The sequence below is a fragment of the Canis aureus genome, chromosome 2, assembly GCF_053574225.1.
Source record: "Canis aureus isolate CA01 chromosome 2, VMU_Caureus_v.1.0, whole genome shotgun sequence".
In the NCBI taxonomy this organism is placed as follows: domain Eukaryota; kingdom Metazoa; phylum Chordata; class Mammalia; order Carnivora; family Canidae; genus Canis; species Canis aureus.
Window position 1 is genome coordinate 38,368,242 of NC_135612.1, and position 17,903 is coordinate 38,386,144.

Genomic DNA, 17,903 nt, shown 5'->3' on the forward strand with positions numbered 1-17,903 from the left:
GGAGAGACACCCAAAGATGCAGGCATAGTGTCACGCTTACCAGAAGGCGCCTCGCTCTATCAAGGAAGGCCAGGCTGGACCAGTGTCAAGTCGCAGGCCTGCCTAGCCAGGGCTGAAAGGGGCAGAGCCTGGGCACGGTAATTCTAAAACATCCGGAGGCTCCGGGGCTCAGGGCCGGGCGGATATCTGCACCGTGCCCGAGAGCCCCACCTCGGGGCTCCAGGATACCAGGAACCCGAGCTAACCACCAAGGCTCCCTGGACTGGGGCAGTGAGGAGCCTCACTGGGAGCAGCCTGGGTGCTGGGGTGGTCTGCCTTTGTCAGCCAGGCCCCACGTGGGGACATGGGACCTCTGACCACGTTCCCTCCCCCCGTCTCCTTCTCGCCCTCCCCACAGGCCCCTCTGGCTCAGCCGGAATCCCCAACGGCCTCCGTGGGGGAGGACGTGCAGTCTCTGGCCGACTCCCTGGACTCGGACCGGGACTCGGTGTGCAGCAACTCCAACAGCAATAATGGCAAGAACGGCAAGGACAAGGACAAGGAGAAGCAGCGCAAGGAGAAGGACAAGACCCGCGCGGACTCCGTGGCCAACAAGCTGGGCAGCTTCAGCAAGACGCTGGGCATCAAGCTAAAGAAAAACATGGGCGGCCTGGGCGGCCTGGTGCACGGCAAGATGGGCCGCGCTAACTCGGCCAACGGCAAGAACGGCGACGCGCCGGAGCGCGGCAAGGAGAAGAAGTCCAAGGCGCGCAAGGGGAGCAAGGAGGAGTCGGGGGCGTCGGCGAGCACGTCGCCGTCGGAGAAGACCACGCCGTCGCCCACGGACAAGGCAGCCTGGGCGTCGGCGGCCGACAAGGGCGGCGGGCCGCGGGGCGACGCCTGGAAGTACAGCACGGACGTGAAGCTGAGCCTCAACATCCTGCGCGCCGCCATGCAGGGCGAGCGCAAGTTCATCTTCGCCGGGCTGCTGCTCACCAGCCACCGGCACCAGTTCCACGAGGAGATGATCGGCTACTACCTGACCAGCGCGCAGGAGCGCTTCAGCGCCGAGCAGGAGCAGCGGCGCCGCGACGCCGCCGCCGCCGCCGCCGCCGCCGCCTCCGCCGCCGCCTCCACGGCCAAGCGGCCGCCGCGCAGACCGGAGAGCGAGGGCGCGCCGGGCCCCGAGCGCGCGTCTCCCGGGCCGCCGGCCGCGCCGCCCACGCAGCTGGTGCTCAAGCTCAAGGAGCGCCCGAGCCCCGGGCCGGCGGCGGGCGCGCGGGCGGCGCGGGCGGCGGCGGGCGGCGCGGCCTCCCCGGGCCCCGGCGGGGGCGCGCGGCGCGCGGGAGCCGGCGGACCGCTCCCCGGCCGCAGCCCGCCGGCGCCGGCGCGCCAGAGCGTCATCCACGTGCAGGCGGCGGGCGCGCGGGACGAGGCGGGGCCCCCGGCGGTGGGCGCGCTGCGGCCGTGCGCCACGTACCCGCAGCAGAACCGCTCGCTGTCGTCGCAGAGCTACAGCCCCGCGCGCGCCGCCGCCCTGCGCACCGTCAACACGGTGGAGTCGCTGGCGCGCGCGGGGCCCGGCGCGCTGCCGGGGGCGGCGGGGGCGGCGGGGGCGGCGGGGGCGGCCGAGCACAAGTCGCAGACCTACAGCAACGGCTTCGGCGCGGCGCGCGACGGCCTGGAGTTCGCCGACGCCGACGCCCGCGCCCACGCCCCCGCCCCCGCCCCCGCCCCGGCCGCGCGCTCGAACGGTGAGAGCGGCCGCGGCGGCCCGGGGCCGGCGCAGCGGCGCTGCCTGCGCGAGAACTGCGCGTTCTACGGGCGCGCCGAGACCGAGCACTACTGCTCCTACTGCTACCGCGAGGAGCTGCGGCGGCGGCGCGAGTCGCGCGGGGCCCGGCCCTGAGGGCGGCGCGCGCGCCGGCTTTTACCATCAAGGATTCCTTTTCCATTCTGTCGGTGTCTTTTTTACGTGCCCTGGTCAACCGGAAGGCCGGCGACTCCTCGGTCAGTGCCGTGTGCGTGTTTGGTCAAACGTCCCTCATGGTGCCTGAACCTACACTGACGCCACTCAGGTAGTAGACGGATAGGAAACAAGTCATACTGGTGGAAGTGGGTGTGCGAGCTAGCATCTGCCTCGTCCCTGTGGAAACTCAATAGCCATTGCAAGAGTATTTTTGTTCCTCAATAAGAGAAATAAAGAAATTTGCAGCCCTTTGTTTTTAGAAGGGAGTGTTTTACATTTTTTTCCTTGATTCTTTTTTGTTTTTTTCTTTTTCTCCCCCCCCGCCCCGCCCCGCCCCGCTCCCCTAACCCAGCGGCCGACCCCCATGTAGCGGCCACACTCGGTACCACGGTCGGTACCACCCGGGGGCTGGCAGCAAACTCCCAGCCCGGGGCCTGCGGCGGCGGCGGCGGCGGCGGCTCCGGCGGCTCCTGCGGCTCCTGCGGCTCCTGCGCTGCGGGCTTGCACCTGCTTCCCCTGCCGAGTTCCCGCAGGCCCGGAGGCGCTGTGCCGCCCGCTGACGCGTCCCGGCCGTCGCGGGGGCCCGCTAGCAACCCCCAGCGCCGTCTCGTAAACAGAACCTCCTCCCACGCACCCCACCCCCACCCCCGGCTCGAGCAACATTCACACTGCCATCACAGCCGCAGGCGTCCCGGGACGGGCACTGGACAACCTACCTCGCGGGGCGCGGGGCGCGGGGGGCGGGGGGCGGGGCGCAGTGATCCCTCCCGGGACGGGCAGCCCCGGTGACAGGAGCTTTCCAAAGACAACTTGAGTCCAAAACACGTGGTTCCGAACTCTATCTGGAAATGCCTAGGTATAAGCAAAGCTGACCGCCTGCTCACGTTTCTCCTTTGAAAACACTTGTGCAGTGAACTGTCGCCGGAGGGCCCCTAGGAAGTGGTCATCGGTGCCCCAGGAGAGAGGCGAGGAACTGACCCTCTGGTCGCTGCGTAAGCCCCCACACTAGGCTGCTTTCAAATCCGACCTGCATCTCTTTCCAAAGGGAAGGGGCTGAGGGAAGCCCGGAAGGAAGCCCATCCCCACCCTCACCTGCATCTGTCTGGGTTCAGCCAGGTAAAGGGGCGCCACTCCCATTGGGGTCCCTTCTGCAGGGCAGGGTCACCCTGCCCGTGGCTCCATAACACGTTGAAGGGGCAGCCCCATCTCTGAGCGATCCCTTTTTTGGTGCCTCCTACATTTCTCGAGGAAAATAAAAATGTGTCCTTAGCTACCCTGTTTTGAGCAGCAATATGCAGCCTCTTCCTTCTAAGATTACCTCTGAAGAATACCGTTCTTGGCCAAGGACACTGAGCAGTTAAATCTGCCTCACTAAAGAGAGATCTTGTCTCCAAGAAATACGGATAAGATGGGTAAAATCCTCACTAGCGAAAGAATACTTTAAAACCTGCGAGAGCCTTAGAATAGCTTCCAATAAATCTAAAAGAGAGGAGATAGCGCCCAGCTTTGCTGTGGGTGTATCCTCAGAAAATGCAGGAGGTAGACCATATCTTCATTGGACCCAGCTTCTCCTTCTCCAGAAAGGATGCTTTTCCCTATGACATAAAGAGCAGCAAAAAAAGAAAAAAAAAGAAAAAAAAATTAAAAAACAAAAAAAAGGAGGCTATTTTTTTTTCACTTGTTTGAAGAATTATAGTAATTTGAGTATCTCCTGTGAGTAATTCCTTTTTGTTTTTAATTATTCCACAGCACGTGGAGTTTTCAATAATTTATTCAAGTTTTGCATAAGTGGTTCCTTAAAATTATTTATTAAATAGAATCTTTAAGAAATCTTTTGGAAGTTTTACCTTTCATGCCGAACATACTTTCAATGTGTAGTAATTACTAACATCCATGTAATCCACTCATATTACTGGGGTTTCTTTTGTTACTCAGAAAAAAAGGTTTTTAAAAATCTCTCATCGAGAGGGTTTGTGGCAGCTTTTTGGACTGATTCTTTGTGTTATGCTGAGCAACTGCGTTGCCATCCAAAACTGTGATGTGACAGGAAGTATTGCATCACATGTAGACACACTGGCTATAGCTCTCACCCCTCACTCTTAGAGGATTGAGACAGCCAACCTCGAAAATGTTTGATTTTGCGTTCAGAAACCAAACTCATGTGCACAAGAAGGCATAAAGTCAATTTATGTTTGTTTTTAAATTTTTTAATATTAAAATAGCCAACCAGAAATCTCCAAAACTGGCTATGCAAACATTTTATCTTCTCATGCCAGGTTTAAAAATAAAAAAGTTTGGGCGGGGGGAGCAGGGGCAAGCTGAGAATAAACATGGTTCATTGTAATACCAGAGAAAAACTTCCAAACCAGCCAGTGTAATCCATAGGTATAGTTTAAAAAAAAAAAAGGATGACATACTCTATCTCCTTGAATTTCAGAGTCCCCTCCTTCACCCCATCTGATAGGTGTGCCATGAATAAGAGCCTGAGATCCAGCTACTGGCCACCATGGTCCAGCCGTGCGGAAGGCCCCCAACTTCATGTGGTCACAAGGTGGCTTGGCATGCCAGGGCGCCTGGGGTGCTTGTCCACATTATTTACAAATAGCTGTTTCCTTTTGTGAAAAATCTGGATCCCTTCCTCTACACAGTATTGAAACAGTGAGAGAACTCACTGCTATATTAAACCTACTAGTCCAGTATACCAGGAATGTTCCATGTTGTTCAAAAGAGCCCTTTAGACCTGGTCCCTGGCCAGAGTTCTCTCAAACCAAATTAGTTTATCAGGCTGAACAGTAACTATTAGAAACTGCTGTGTTGTTTACATGTGGGCCAAGAGGTCCTCTAATATCCTTCTGTGACTTGGGGGCGCTTGTGGACCAGGGGAAGGTTAAGTGGATTATAGGTGCTGGAGAAAAGGAAGAAAGCCAGTACCAATTCTAGAAAGGCTGAGAGAGCCCCGCCTGAGCACACGTCCTGGGCTCAGAGTGCACTGCAGACCCTGCTTGTGAGTGACCTTGTCTGGTCTGTACAAATACCCCTTTCCAGGAAGGTCAGATGTCTCTAAGTGACAGCACATTTCCAGAAGGAGGTTGTTTCAGTAATGTAATTCACATTTTCCGCACATGTGATACCTGGATATATTTTTTTTAATAATATATTGTCAAAGGAAGGTGTTTTTAAGTGTATTCTGTTTGTAGATTTTATGCTATGTCACATAGAAATTTTACAAGTTTAAACTGTACCATAGAAATTATTTTTATATTCTTTTCAGAATATGCCACAGAGCAATATTTTGCCCTTATATTCTCACAGGGTCCTCTTGGAAGGGCAACTGCAGGTGGGAAGGGGCTCCACATTGTCTTCTTGAAAGGGCAACTGCAGGTGGGAAGGGGCTCCACACTGTGGGTTCTTGGGTTCAAGTACTTTTTGCTATTTGTTCACATCCCCTCTGAAAGTGGGAATATATAAATGCCTTTTCTTTTTTTATTGGAAGCTTGATTTTTTTTTCTTTCTGTCCATGGATTTTGGTACTGCACCTTGCCTCTTAAATGAAGACTTTACATTCACCAAGTTACTGTAGACTTTTTCTTACCTGTTCCCACCCAGTGGCTCAAGTGGAGTTCTGAAAAGCTTGTATCTGTTACTTTAAAAATTTAATATTTTCCAAAATGATTTATTAGATCTTACCATCAGGAAGTTGGCTACTTAAGATAAAAAGTTTCTCTACACGCCCCCCCACAACCCACCTCGCCTTGTGCACATGGTTCTCACCCCCTCGCTTAGCATCCACAAGCTTATTTTACAAACCACTCTTTGTAAAAATAAACAACCTATCAAAATATATTTCACATTAGTTAAGGACAAAAAGGGGGCTGTACTTATCAGTGGTGGGAAATCTGTGCGAGGGAAAAAAAGGCTTTGCCAAACCCATGTGTGTGTTAAGTTCCATTTTTGTGAGTCTTTCATGTTTTACTTACAAGACCTGGAGTAAAAGCTGAAGGCACCTGTTGCACGTTTGGGATTTCTTTCTTATGACATGATTTTTTTTTTCTCCTCATCCTGGTATGGACTTTCCAAAATAAGTTCCCCCAGAGTTTTTTGTTTTCCTTTTCTTTCTTTCAATGCTTCTAATAAATAAGATGAAAATGCATGTCACTGGCCCTGCCTTGTCGGACTTTAGCCACTGTGGCATCACACCATGGGTTGCTGAGGTGGCCTCTGTTCTGGCTAGAGTCTGGTTCTGCTGTCACCTGAGGGCAGACACACTGTGGAAAGACCCAAAGGTGGCTGGCACTCCTGGCATCAGAGAGGAGTTACCCTCTCCCAAAAAGCCTTAAAAGTGGTGGCTCTCTGAAGACCCCTGGGCACCACCTCCCCATTCAGTCCTGAACATAAAGTATTTTCTACCCACACTGCCCATTTTTTTGGTGTGGGTCTTCAGGGCAGAAAGGGGATGCTCAATGCCATTCTTTCATCCACAGCCACTCCCCAACCCCAACCCCCTACCTCCGTTCCCCACATCGCGACTCTGCAATCCTGGTTCTGCTGGCACAGAGCATGTCTCTGATGGTGCTGCCTGTCGTCACAGGGGTGGGTCCAGCATAGTTGATCCTAGAGAGACCAGCAGGACATGCATGATGATGACCCCCCCTCCCCACTCACCCCAAGGAGCCCCCTGCCCTGCTGCTTGGAGCACTTCCAGGGTGCAACCCTTTGGAAGACATGCACTTCTGCCCCAAGCAGTGTTGGAAGTGGCTTGTTAGGGGTTATGTAGTCAGCGTCATGCCCCAAAAACAGTCGTCTTCGCCTTCCCCACTCCACATCCAGTAGAGAAGAGAAAGGGAGATGCCTGCATGTACCCTCCAAAATAACCGGCATGTGCAGGCTCTGCAGTATGAATATGCTTTACTCAGGTGGGCTGACTTAATACCTAACCCCAGGGACAGCATAGAAGCCATTCTCACCAAACACTCCTAGTGATGCTACTGTTTCTATTCATTCTGCAAAGTAATTTGTTGAAATCTGCTCAAGACCAAAGCAACCCTTTAATTTAACAAGAACAAGTTAATAAAACCAGCTGTTTGACAGTATCTACAAACAGTGGAGGATGACTTTCAATGAAATAGCCAAGTCCTTACAAAGACCACTCCCACTCCAGTACTTTTCTGATCTTCTCCATTTTGTTAACTGCTCTGCCCCAGCAACATGGGCCTGACTCAGGGCCTTTGCATATGCTGTCCCTCCTTAAACCTGGAATGTTCTTCCCCCAAACCACCTGCCTCACCGTTCCTTCCCTGCCAGTGTTTGCTCCAATGTCACTCTCAAGCAGTCTTCCCTGACTTAATTAAACAGACAACCCATCTCACCCTTCTGCCACCTCCCCGTGCATTGTTTGTGTGTTTATTGGCATTTGTGTGCTGCACACATGAATTACGCATTCATTCACTTTATGTCCTTCCTCTAACGCCCATAGAATGTAAGCTCCACGTGGGCAGGAATTTTTGTATGTTTTGCTCACTGCTGTATTCCTGCTGCCTGCAACAGTGCCTGACACATATGAGACACTGGATAAATATTTGTTGAAGAAATCAGTTATTTGATAGCTATTAAGCCTAATAATACCAGTTTCAACCTTTATCAAATGCATAGTCCACTATGGTCCTGAAGAGGGGAAAATTATAGCTGATAAAGCAGCATGGTTGTTTCTCCAGCCTGCAGTCAATGACGCCAGATATGACAGTGAGCACATCAACCTGACTGCAGCAGGTTTCTTCATGGCCGCCCCCCGAAGATAGGAGACTCCACTGCTAACAGAAAGCTCTCTAGAATAAGCTGCAGCAGGGGCAGTTTCCCCACAGGGCACCTTTCACAGTCAGGCACACTGTGATGGACCTTCATGTTGTCGCTGTGGGCCTGGACCATTCTAGGGCGTCCTTATAATCAGCCCTTGGGACACTGTTTCTCCACAGTGTCTCCAGGGAGACAAGCATTCCTTCCTATAACAAACTCAGGTGGCAACAGATTTGCCAGCCCAGGGAAGGGAGTCAGTCTGACCACTAAAAGGACCCACTCTCATGTCACCAAAAGCAGGCCTACAGAGGAAGAGGAGCTTGCATGCAGAATAACAGGGGGCAGGCATGGATAACTGGACAGACAGCTAGAAGCAGCAGGGGCAGAGAACAAGGTCCCTCTGAGTCTCCTCCTCCATCACTGGTGGGTGTGTGCTGGAGGGATGAAGCCTTGACACCACAGAGCCAAACAACACACGCCTCCTTAGCCCTGGCACCCCCCAGAGCCGGAGGCCCTCAAATGCAGTCAGGTGACCTCACCTGCCAGCAGGGGAAGGAGGGTTCCTCCTCTCAACTGCCCACCCCTGCAGGATGATTTTCACAACTACCTAACCTTGGTGTTTACTTCTAGGTCCTTTGGCCAAATGTGTTTTCCACTAAGAGTTGTTGGCAAAATACTGTTACAAGCTTCGTATAGGACCTTTGTCTTACTGTAGCCTGACTAAAAGGCTTTGTCCTTCTCTTTAACTCCCTTCTGTGGTTTTTGCTGTCATTTCTCTGGGTGCATATTTTAGGGTCCCTCATGATGGGGATGTGAGGTCCCCTTCATAACACTCCCTCTGCGCCTGCCCAGCAGTCAGTAAGCAAGTCACATGAGCGTGTCTCTTTGCTTAAATTGCCAAATAAACAGCGTCCCTTTCACTGCTGCCCTAACAAGCTGTGGGGGGCACACTCCTGCCAGTACTCAGAACACAGGCTTTCCCAGGGCTGCCCCCCTTGATCCACTCAAACCTTTCTTTGTGGCGGGTGCCCTATGGTCTGCCCAATTCTTCCTACACTTTCTTCCCACTTGCATGGAATGGAATCCAAACACCTGATTTGGAATTATAGCTTGGCAGGTAGGAGTGGGGCAGCTTGTCTCCACTAATTTATGACCAAAACAAGTAAAACAACCATGATCATGGTTGGAGATCAGCCATGGCCTGGAGCCTCACTTTAAAAGCAAACTCCACCTCTGACAGAGCCAGTCACCATGCAACATGGGAGGGAAGCCTGGGCCCTTGGTCACATCACCAGAGGAGCCATTAGAGGTGCAGGGAGCCTGAATCTGCTCACAGCCTCGACTGTGGAGCTTGAACCCTGTACACCATCATCTTTGATTAAATTGGTCTTGTTTTAACCGAGGGTTGTTGAAGTGTAACTGTTTTTTTCTCTTCAATGTGCATTTGGCCAATGAGAATCAATGAATGTTGTTCCTCTATCTCTGTCCCTTACTTTTTTTTTTTTTTTTTTTTGGTTCATTTGACCCATTTGGGGATGAAATTTGCTTTTTTCCCCCAATTTACTTGATTACCGTGGATGAAAGAGAACATTGAGGCAAAAACAGGTCATAATCCCATTATTTTGACCCAAGTTGTCCAGAGCCCTTTTCTATCTGGGAGTGTTCATTCTAATTCAGTGAAAATATTCTTTTCCACCTGGTCCATTCTTGGAGAAGGAACCCATTATAAGAGCTGTCTTTGGTGGTTGGGTTGTTACTTTATTAAGTATTAAAGCACTAAACCAATTTTTGCAATATGTAGTAAATCTTGCTTTCATTTTGGAAAACTTCCATTAATGACTACTGCACTTTTTATAGAAGAACTGTATTTCATTTCTTTCTTTTATGAAAGATTATTTCAAGTAAAAATAGCTCTGTAATCCGTGTGACACGGCTTCTCCATTACTTGACACAGAGAGAAGCTTTCATGCCTACTCAATAAAATTAACATTGTTTGTAAAGCATTGGTTTGTCCAGTCATTTGCTCACTCCTGTGTTCCTGGTAAAATAATATCTAAGAAAAGCTTCAGGATGCCTGGGTGGCTCAGTGGTTGAGCATCTGCCTTTGACTCAGGTGGTAATCCTGGGGTCCTGGGATCTAGTCCCACATCAGGGTCCTCACAGGGAGCCTATTTCTCCCTCTGCCTGTGTCTCTACCTCTCTCATGAATAAATAAATAGAATCTTAAAAATATATATACCCAAGAAAAGCTTCATGGTCCAGAAGGAGAAGATTCTATACGGCATCCATTCACACCAGTATTTTTTAAATCAGATGACATGTAAACCAGTTATCACGGTTTCATCGTCAAAGAGAAAAAATTTCCCTCCTTTTAAAAATGACCATGACACTCTCTATCCAAATGAAATCAACAGGATATTTCCCAACCTGTATATATGCCAGAGGTGGCAACATAAGCAAAAGGACATCCACAGGGAACAGAGAGGATGAAATTGGACTCACAGTGGGCCTCATGGAATCTGACCCACAAGTCTTCATCTCACTTGCAGAAGGTTGGGGTTGGAGTGGGAACAGGGCAGTGTGAACTAGCATGGTTGGAAGGAGAGGAAAGATGCTCAGCTAGCCTGCCGGACTCTCTGGGCCAATGGCCTCTGCACACTCCTGGGATCAGCGTTAAGACTGATCAGACTTGTCCATGTCTGGCCTTGATGTGCTTAGTTCTCTCAGGGCAGCCAGAGAATCCTGCACGGAAGGCAGATTCTTCCATTGGTGCGTCTTGGGATGGTGTGGGAGCCCTGGACTGGGAACACAGAGGTCCCATGGCAAGGGCACCTGCGGGAAGCAGCTCAGCACAGTGGTGAGAAGAGGGGCAAGGCCAAGAGGCCGGGTTGTTCAAAGCTGCAAGGGAAGAGGCTAGGCTCCCAGAGCTGGCCTCAGACCTCTGCAAAAGGAGGCTGCTGGACTGGTGCTGGTGCTTCAGGAGCCCAGAGGAGGAGCCCTGCAGGGCTGGGTTCCCACCTCGGAGGAGTGGCCGCCCTCTTTAAGGGTGCCTGGGTCAGCAGGGCCCTCCACATGGGGAAGAAATAAAACTGGAACCAACTGCAGCTGCCAAGTGAAAGACTGTTGCCAGAACAAGGCTGAAAGAAATTGGAAGCAGAAGTAAAGAGCAAGTTCTGTGTGTGTGTGTGTGTGTGTGTGTGTGTGTGTAAATTGAGGCACATGCATATGTATGCATATGTGCATTCATGTATGTGGACATAGACACATGCATGTGTTTGCATACACATATATACACACACAGAAGATAGAAGAAAGTAAGAAAACACACCTCTCTGCTGTAGTCACCATGGCTGTAACTGGCTGCGGGACTATGGTTGATAATCATAACCTCCTTTCCATAACCATTTGCGCTCACTCAGAAGCTCAGCTTGTTGGGATTCTTCACCTGATGGATAACCCCAACTTTCTTTTCCAAAGAGTTTGAACCCTCACAAGTCCTTCCATTGCCTGATGTAGTTTACCATTAAATTTCATTTGGGGACATGGGTATACTTATTTTTTTTTAATTTTTATTTATTTATGATAGTCACAGAGAGAGAGAGAGATTGAGAGAGAGGCAGAGACACAGGCAGAGGGAGAAGCAGGCTCCATGCACTGGGAGCCCGACGCGGGATTCGATCCCGGGTCTCCAGGATCGCGCCCTGGGCCAAAGGCAGGCGCCAAACCGCTGCGCCAACATGGGTATACTTAAAGGCACCCCAAAAAGCCCCCTGGATTTCAGACGTCAACACCCTGGCACCCACTGACTAGCAGCAGCTCAAGTTTTCCTTAATAATGATGTCCAGGCACCCCGCCAGTACAGTAACTCCCTTCCCTGCATTGATGCAGTAGTTTGAGAAACCCAAAATGGCCAGGTGTCAGCTTCCAGTGACCTCACTGTGTAGCCCGCGTTGAGGCACTCCTTCCTTGGTTACTAAGACCCAGAAGAGCTGGGGCTATGGGGCATGGAAGCATAGGCTCTTGGTTATTATGATGCATAACAGTGACAAGAGCCACTCTCATACCTATCCCTTGTTTCCCAGACCATGTGTTCTGGCCACGGGACAGACACCACCATATGGCAGTTGCTGATTCAAATCATAAACTCCATCTGTAAGACAAAACTCGCATCTTCCCGGGAGTTGTCTCCCTGCTGGCATCATAACAAAATCTTCAGTAGGCCACCCCATAGCTCTGTAAGGCGAGCTGCTTCTGGGTCAGTGGGATGTGTAGTAAGTGAATTCCATGCCCACGATCCCATTGCTGTAAAACCCAAATTCTTCATCAAAAGCAACACTGCAGTGGCTGGTGGCTAAGCCAATTGAACATCTGACTCTTGGTTTTGGCCCAAGTGATGATCTCAGGGTCATGAGATTGAGCTCCACATCCAGCTCCAGGCTCAATGCAGAGCCTGCTTGAGATTCTTTCCCCATCCATCTCCATGTCCCTCCTCTCCTCCCCCCACTCGCACACACTCTTTCTCTAAAATAAATAAATAAAATCTTTAGAAGCAACCTGCGGAATACCATAATGGTGAACAAAGCATTCATTAAGTCCATGAATGATAATTTTTGGCAGAAGCATTGCAAAAAGGGCAAATCTGAATCCGGAATACATCTTTTCCAGTGAACAGAAATTGTTTTCCCTCCATAATGGAAGGGATCTAGTATAATCAGCCAGCCACCAGAGGTCTGGCTGGCCATCACAATCACTGAGCTCTGTGTTGGCCTCTGGTGTCAGAAGTCACTGTGGCACAGCGGTAGCAGTCTCCAGGCTTGCCTTGGTGAGAAGAAATCTGTGTGGTTGTGCTCATCCATAGCCTCCACCCCTGCAGCCAAAGTCTCTGTAGAGGGGCCCACTTAGCAAACATCAGGATGGCTGGTGAAAGTGTGGGCCAGCATCACAGAACATGCTGCCTGCTTCACAGATTTTTGACAGTCTTCTCTGCACAGTGTACTTTTATTTTTTTTTATTTTTTTAAAGATTTTATTTATTCATGAGAGAGACAGAGAGAGAGAGGCAGAGACACAGGCAGAGGGAGAAGCAGGGTCCATGCAGGGAGCCTGATGTGGGACTCAATCCTAGGTCTCCAGGATCAGGCCCTGGGCTGAAAGTGGCACTAAACCGCTGAGCCACCAGGGCTGCCCTGCACAGTGTACTTTTAATGAGCATGGGGCACGAGTATCTTCATGGTCTATGCACATTTTGAGAGAGTCATCCACACACATCTTCCATTTGTCACCGTACCTCCTTGTCACCAATCTCTGAACCTTGTTCTTTCCAAGTTCCTGATCAGTCAAAGTATTTGTCCCAGTAATGGTCAGAGTTTCTTAATAGGGCAATTAATGACGTTTGGGGTCCAATAATTCTTTTCTGTAGGAAACTGTCCTGTGTACATTGTAAGATGTGTAGCAACATCCCTGGCTCACCTCTACCACCAGATGCCAGGAGTGTCCTCTGCCCAGTTGTGACAATCAAAAATATCCTGACATTGCCAATATCCTCAAGTTGGGGACAGGAGGATAATCCCCTATTAAGAATTACTAATATAGGCTAATTCTTCTGGCTGTCTTTCAGTCCAGAAAAGCAAAAACCATTGAGTTCTGGAGTTCTCAACCAGAAACTTGAGTTCTGCTCAAGGCTTCTGTCCACTAGGATGATTTCCCTTCTCCACCGTCTTTCAAGGACACTCCGGATTGGGGTCGTATCTCTCATAGCCTGCTCCCAGCTGAAACCAGCACATCCCAGAGAACCATCTGAAAGCAGGCCTGCTCAGCCAGCTGGTCCTAAAGAACTTCCTATGAGGCATAGACTGAGGGGAGGAGGCAAAAAGCAGGGGTACGTGTCACAGAGTCTGAGCCACCTGCTCAAGTACCTGACATATGCCTTCTGAGTTTTCTCAGTCACAGCCTCTTAGGCACCATCTCCACTAGATGACAGATTGCAGCTATATGTGCTTGTCCTTACAGGTGCACAGGTCAAGTCACATCCAGTCTATGATGGGCAGCTCAAGAAGTTGGAGTCAGTTGATACCCTCTGCTCCGCTGTTCAGTCCCTACCATGCCAGAAACTGTTTCTTAGAAAGAAGAATAGTTATATGCAGAAGAGATCATGGCTTTTTTCCAGTGCCCTAGGGTCTGTACGGTGATTCACTCCCTGGGGTTCTTTACAGCATTGCTGCTGGCCATGAACACTTGAGCACCACTGGGTCTCATTAGAGGATGAGGCCCAGGAGGTCCCACTCAAAACTGGTGGCCCTCCTCATTCCTGGGGAAATGCATTGGGCTGGGCTAGCACACCCAAATAGCACATAGATTACCTTCAAAATCCAAGGGTCTCAGCAAGTGTCATGCCTCTTTTTTTAGGTATAATATAATGATGTATTTTTCACTTTGATGGGGTGTCCTCAGAAGGGTTATACGGTCCCCTGAAGCTTCACCAAGGTGATAGGGCTCTGAATATTTGTAGTTTTTCTCCCACTTCTGTGTCTTACTAAGGCAGATGCAATAAGCATAATGATGTCAGTAATGAAGTCCAGTGTGGTGTTCTGCGGCATCTCTGCCAGCTCTATTATGGCAGAGAGCAGGAAAACCAGCAGGAGGGGAAAGCAGGCTGTTGGCACTCCTGGACATGAGCAAGCTATTTCTGGTGGTTTTTACAAATTGACAGAGAGAACCAAAGTCACCCACCAGTGCCCAGAAAAGGTGTTTCATCTAGAATAGCAGCAGCAAGTGCAGTGACCCGTCAGCTCTAAGTTTACTGAGATCCACTGCCTTCCTCCCTCAAGCGTCTGTCTTTGGTGTAGGTCAACAGGTGAGGGACAGAAGCTATACTAGGAACTTCCTCCCTTAAACCACCCAAGTCCCTGAGAGCACCACTAACCTCTCAGATTCCCCCAGGACGGAGAATCCATTGTTCTTCATTGACTATCGTGGTAGGGAGGTAGAAGTTTCAGGACTTTCATCTTCATCCCACTTCCTACCAAAAAAGCCAAAATTCACTTCAAGGCAGGAAAGGTGACAAGGGGGCCCTGCCCACTGCCAAATGTAACTCTTCCACCTCTCCAGCACTGGAAATGGGAAACGAACATGTGTGGGTCATGCCCACACACCCACCAGTCCCACAGACATCCATACTTGGGACAAAACTCTTTTTTACTATCTAACCTCCAGAAGCCTCACCTTGACTGGAGGGCCACGGTGGTATTTTAAAGTTTCCTCAAATCAGCGACAACTCAAAGCCAGTGCCAAGTACCCTGAATGATCAAAGTATTCCTGCCCTCCAGTGATTACATGGGAATAGACATTTGCCAGAACAAGTCGTTTGGTCTCAGGACACAGCCACCTTTGGGAAAGGCCACACACCCCTGGGGGAAGTTTGGAGGAGATTTATAAAAGACAATGAGGTAATACCCAGGGTCTTTTCTCCAGGGGGCCTGGCTCACATTGAGCCAAGTGGCTCCAGACCTGTGAAGTAGTTCTGACCTGCAAATTCTAGGAACAGCCAAGATTCTGCTCTATAGTTACTTAAGTAAGGAATTTTGCCTTCAAACCAGAAGTGTTTTTTAATAAAGTTCATTTTGTTGATGCATATTTTAGGCACAGTAAAATGCACAGTGTCAAATGTAGAGCTGATGACTTTTAACAAGCGTATCCTTGTTGGTCACCACCATCACCATGATCAAGATACAGAACATCTCATCATCCCTAAGAGATCCCCTCCTACCCTCCCTAGCATAACGCCACCCCCCACAGCAGCTATTGTACAGTTCACTTTAGATTTATCCTTTCTGTTCTTTAACTTCATACAAATGGAATAATAATATTACCATTTTATATAATGTGCACCATTAAAAATCATAATATTTTCTTGTTAATGGACATTCAGATTGTTTCTCGTTCGGGGCTCTTATGAATAAAGCCACTACGAGCACTGGTGAGCATTTTGTGGAGATAAGCTTTCATTTCTTTTGGAAACATACAAAAGAGCAAAATGGCCACATCACAGAACGAGTACATACTTAACCTGGTTAGAAATTTCCAACCAGTGTCCCAAATAGGTTGTAAGGTTTTACAATCCTTACAATCCAGCAAAATATTTGGTTTGGGTTACCCAAGATGTGACCGTACACTGTCCAGTTTTTCTGATGCCCATGCAAGAGCTCCCACAACTTTACAACCTGGCCCCGCCAACCAGGAGCAGCCCAAGTGGATGCCCACCCTGGCACACACAGGGTTTCACACACCTGAGTTAGCAGGCGCACAAAGCGCAAGGTCTGGGCCCATGCCTGTAGTGTATTTGTGCAGACCTGTGCCACCTGTCCCCGCTGTTTCATGCCTCCCTCCTGCCCCTTCCTCTCAGAGGCAGAGCTTTCACCTACACCTACCTTCTGCCCTGCCAACCTCACCTGTGCCTCATCTCCTTGCCTAGATGTTTGGCACCTGAATGTCAGGACCTTTGTCCAACATGCCCCAAGGCCCAAGGAGGCCTTGCCCACAGTGGTGACTGGGATCTCTTCCATCAGAGCAGAAGGGCCCTCCCTCCTCTGTGAGCCCGGGTGAGCCTGGCAAGGAGATGCCGCCCAAGAAATGGAAGTGCCCTGCTCTGCGCTTCCCAGAGAGTGGCTGGGAGTGCCCTGGAAGAACCCACCAAAGTACTGGGGCTCAGCTCTGTGCACAGCAGGGATTGCCCAGAAAGGGAGACTTCACGGGGAGGTGAGAGTTGCATCAGAGAAAGCGGGGAAGGGAATTCCAGCAGGTGGAACACGCAGTCCTTACACAAACACTGACTGGGAGCCAGCTTTGGAGATTCACCCAGGAATAAGACAGACCCCTCCCCTCCTCTGGCTGCCACCCCTCCCCCCAAGCAATGGGAGAGAAAGCAGGAGAGGGCCATCCACTGATGAGGGTAGAAGATGCTGTGACAGGAACAGACAAGGGTAACTGTAGCGGGAGCCACCTCCTCTCTGGGACCGAGGGCTAGGGGAGGCTTTGGGGAGCCCTTGAGGTGGGCTTGGGGCCGTCCAGACACAGCCTAGACATTGTCACACCCGTCGGATAAGACCACCGTTCCTATCTGTAGCCCAAGAAGCCACAGCTCAGGGAGGGTAAGAACATCTGCCCAGGCCGTAAAGCAAGGCCTGAGCGGAGGCCGGAGCCGAGGCAGGCAGCTCCACAGGGCCCCGCGCCAGCGCTTGTCCCGCCTGTCCCCACAGGCCTGCGGAGGGAGGCCAAGCCCGGAGCCTGGCGCTTCAGGAGAGAACTGAATCCGGCAGTGGGTGGCGCCAGCCAGAGGTCGCCAGAGCTAGGCAAGCAAAGAAGACCATCCTCTCTAGACTCTTCATCTACACCCTGTGAGTAACACACACCACTCGGGAGCCCTGGGGAAGTTGAGTGTGACCACTTTATCCCCATCTCCTGCCAGGCTACCCCTGTGGGAAGACAGCATGGCCCTCCCTGCACTACTGTTGGGCATCCCTGCCTCCTGCATGTCTGAGCAGGACACACATGTGCTGTCTGCACTTTTGCCCATGGGCCAACACCTGCACCCATTCTGGCTGGACAGGCGCCTGGGGAGCCCCAGGATAGCAACCATGGCACTGTGACAGAGAGGTAGATACAATCTTGCCTTGCCAGGGGCCCCTTACTCTGGCAGAGCCCTGACAGTCATCAGGTCCATGTTTGCCTTCTGAGTTTTTGAACTTCCAGATCTCAATGAAAGCATCATGGTTAATGGGATTAGAGCTCATGGGGGACCTGGATGAGGAGTGAATGAGCCACAAGTCCTCTGCTTCTGGAAAGTTCAACGACCGTTTCCTGAGCAGTTACACAGAGAGACAGAAGGAGGGGGCCTGAGAAAAAAAAAAAAAAAGATGATGAAAGACCACAAGACAAGCATTCGGAGGATGGATGAACAGGAAGAGTTCAGAGTGTTTCCCATCACACTGAAGTTCAGCTTCTACCAGGGCTCTCATTCTTTTGAAAAACACTTGACTGTGATCAGTGATACAAGAGCTGAAAACCACTTTATGACCACCATCGAAGGAAAGAGCCCCATGGGGGATAATGTTTGCCAAACATCGGCAGCAGGAAAGGCGAGTTTGCCCACCAATGGAGCAGATAGATCC

The 17,903-nt window shown here is 50.8% G+C and overlaps 2 protein-coding genes across 10 annotated transcripts in view; one reads left to right on the plus strand and one right to left on the minus strand.

Moving 5' to 3' along the window:
* The window catches only part of OTUD7A (OTU deubiquitinase 7A), a 392,867-nt gene extending 383,129 nt beyond the window's left edge, over positions 1–9,738 (plus strand). For all 6 annotated transcript variants that reach the window (XM_077868861.1, XM_077868826.1, XM_077868852.1 and 3 more), the window contains one exon: positions 398–9,738. In XM_077868861.1, the coding sequence (XP_077724987.1) occupies positions 398–1,888 (1,491 nt within the window). In that variant the 3' untranslated portion in view covers positions 1,889–9,738. The remainder of the gene's footprint in view (positions 1–397) is intronic.
* Positions 1–17,903, minus strand: part of LOC144296053 (uncharacterized) — a 35,224-nt gene that overhangs the window by 15,238 nt on the left and 2,083 nt on the right. For 2 of the 4 annotated variants that reach the window (XR_013363184.1, XR_013363182.1), the window contains exons 2-3: positions 14,660–14,755; positions 6,455–6,559 (exon numbers count right to left, since the gene is read on the minus strand). Coding sequence is in view for 1 of the 4 variants with exons in the window: in XM_077868901.1 (XP_077725027.1) it covers positions 6,455–6,559 (105 nt within the window). In the remaining 3 variants the exon portion in view is untranslated. The remainder of the gene's footprint in view (positions 1–6,454; positions 6,560–14,659; positions 14,756–17,903) is intronic. The other 2 variants (XR_013363185.1, XM_077868901.1) reach the window with 1 other exon arrangement.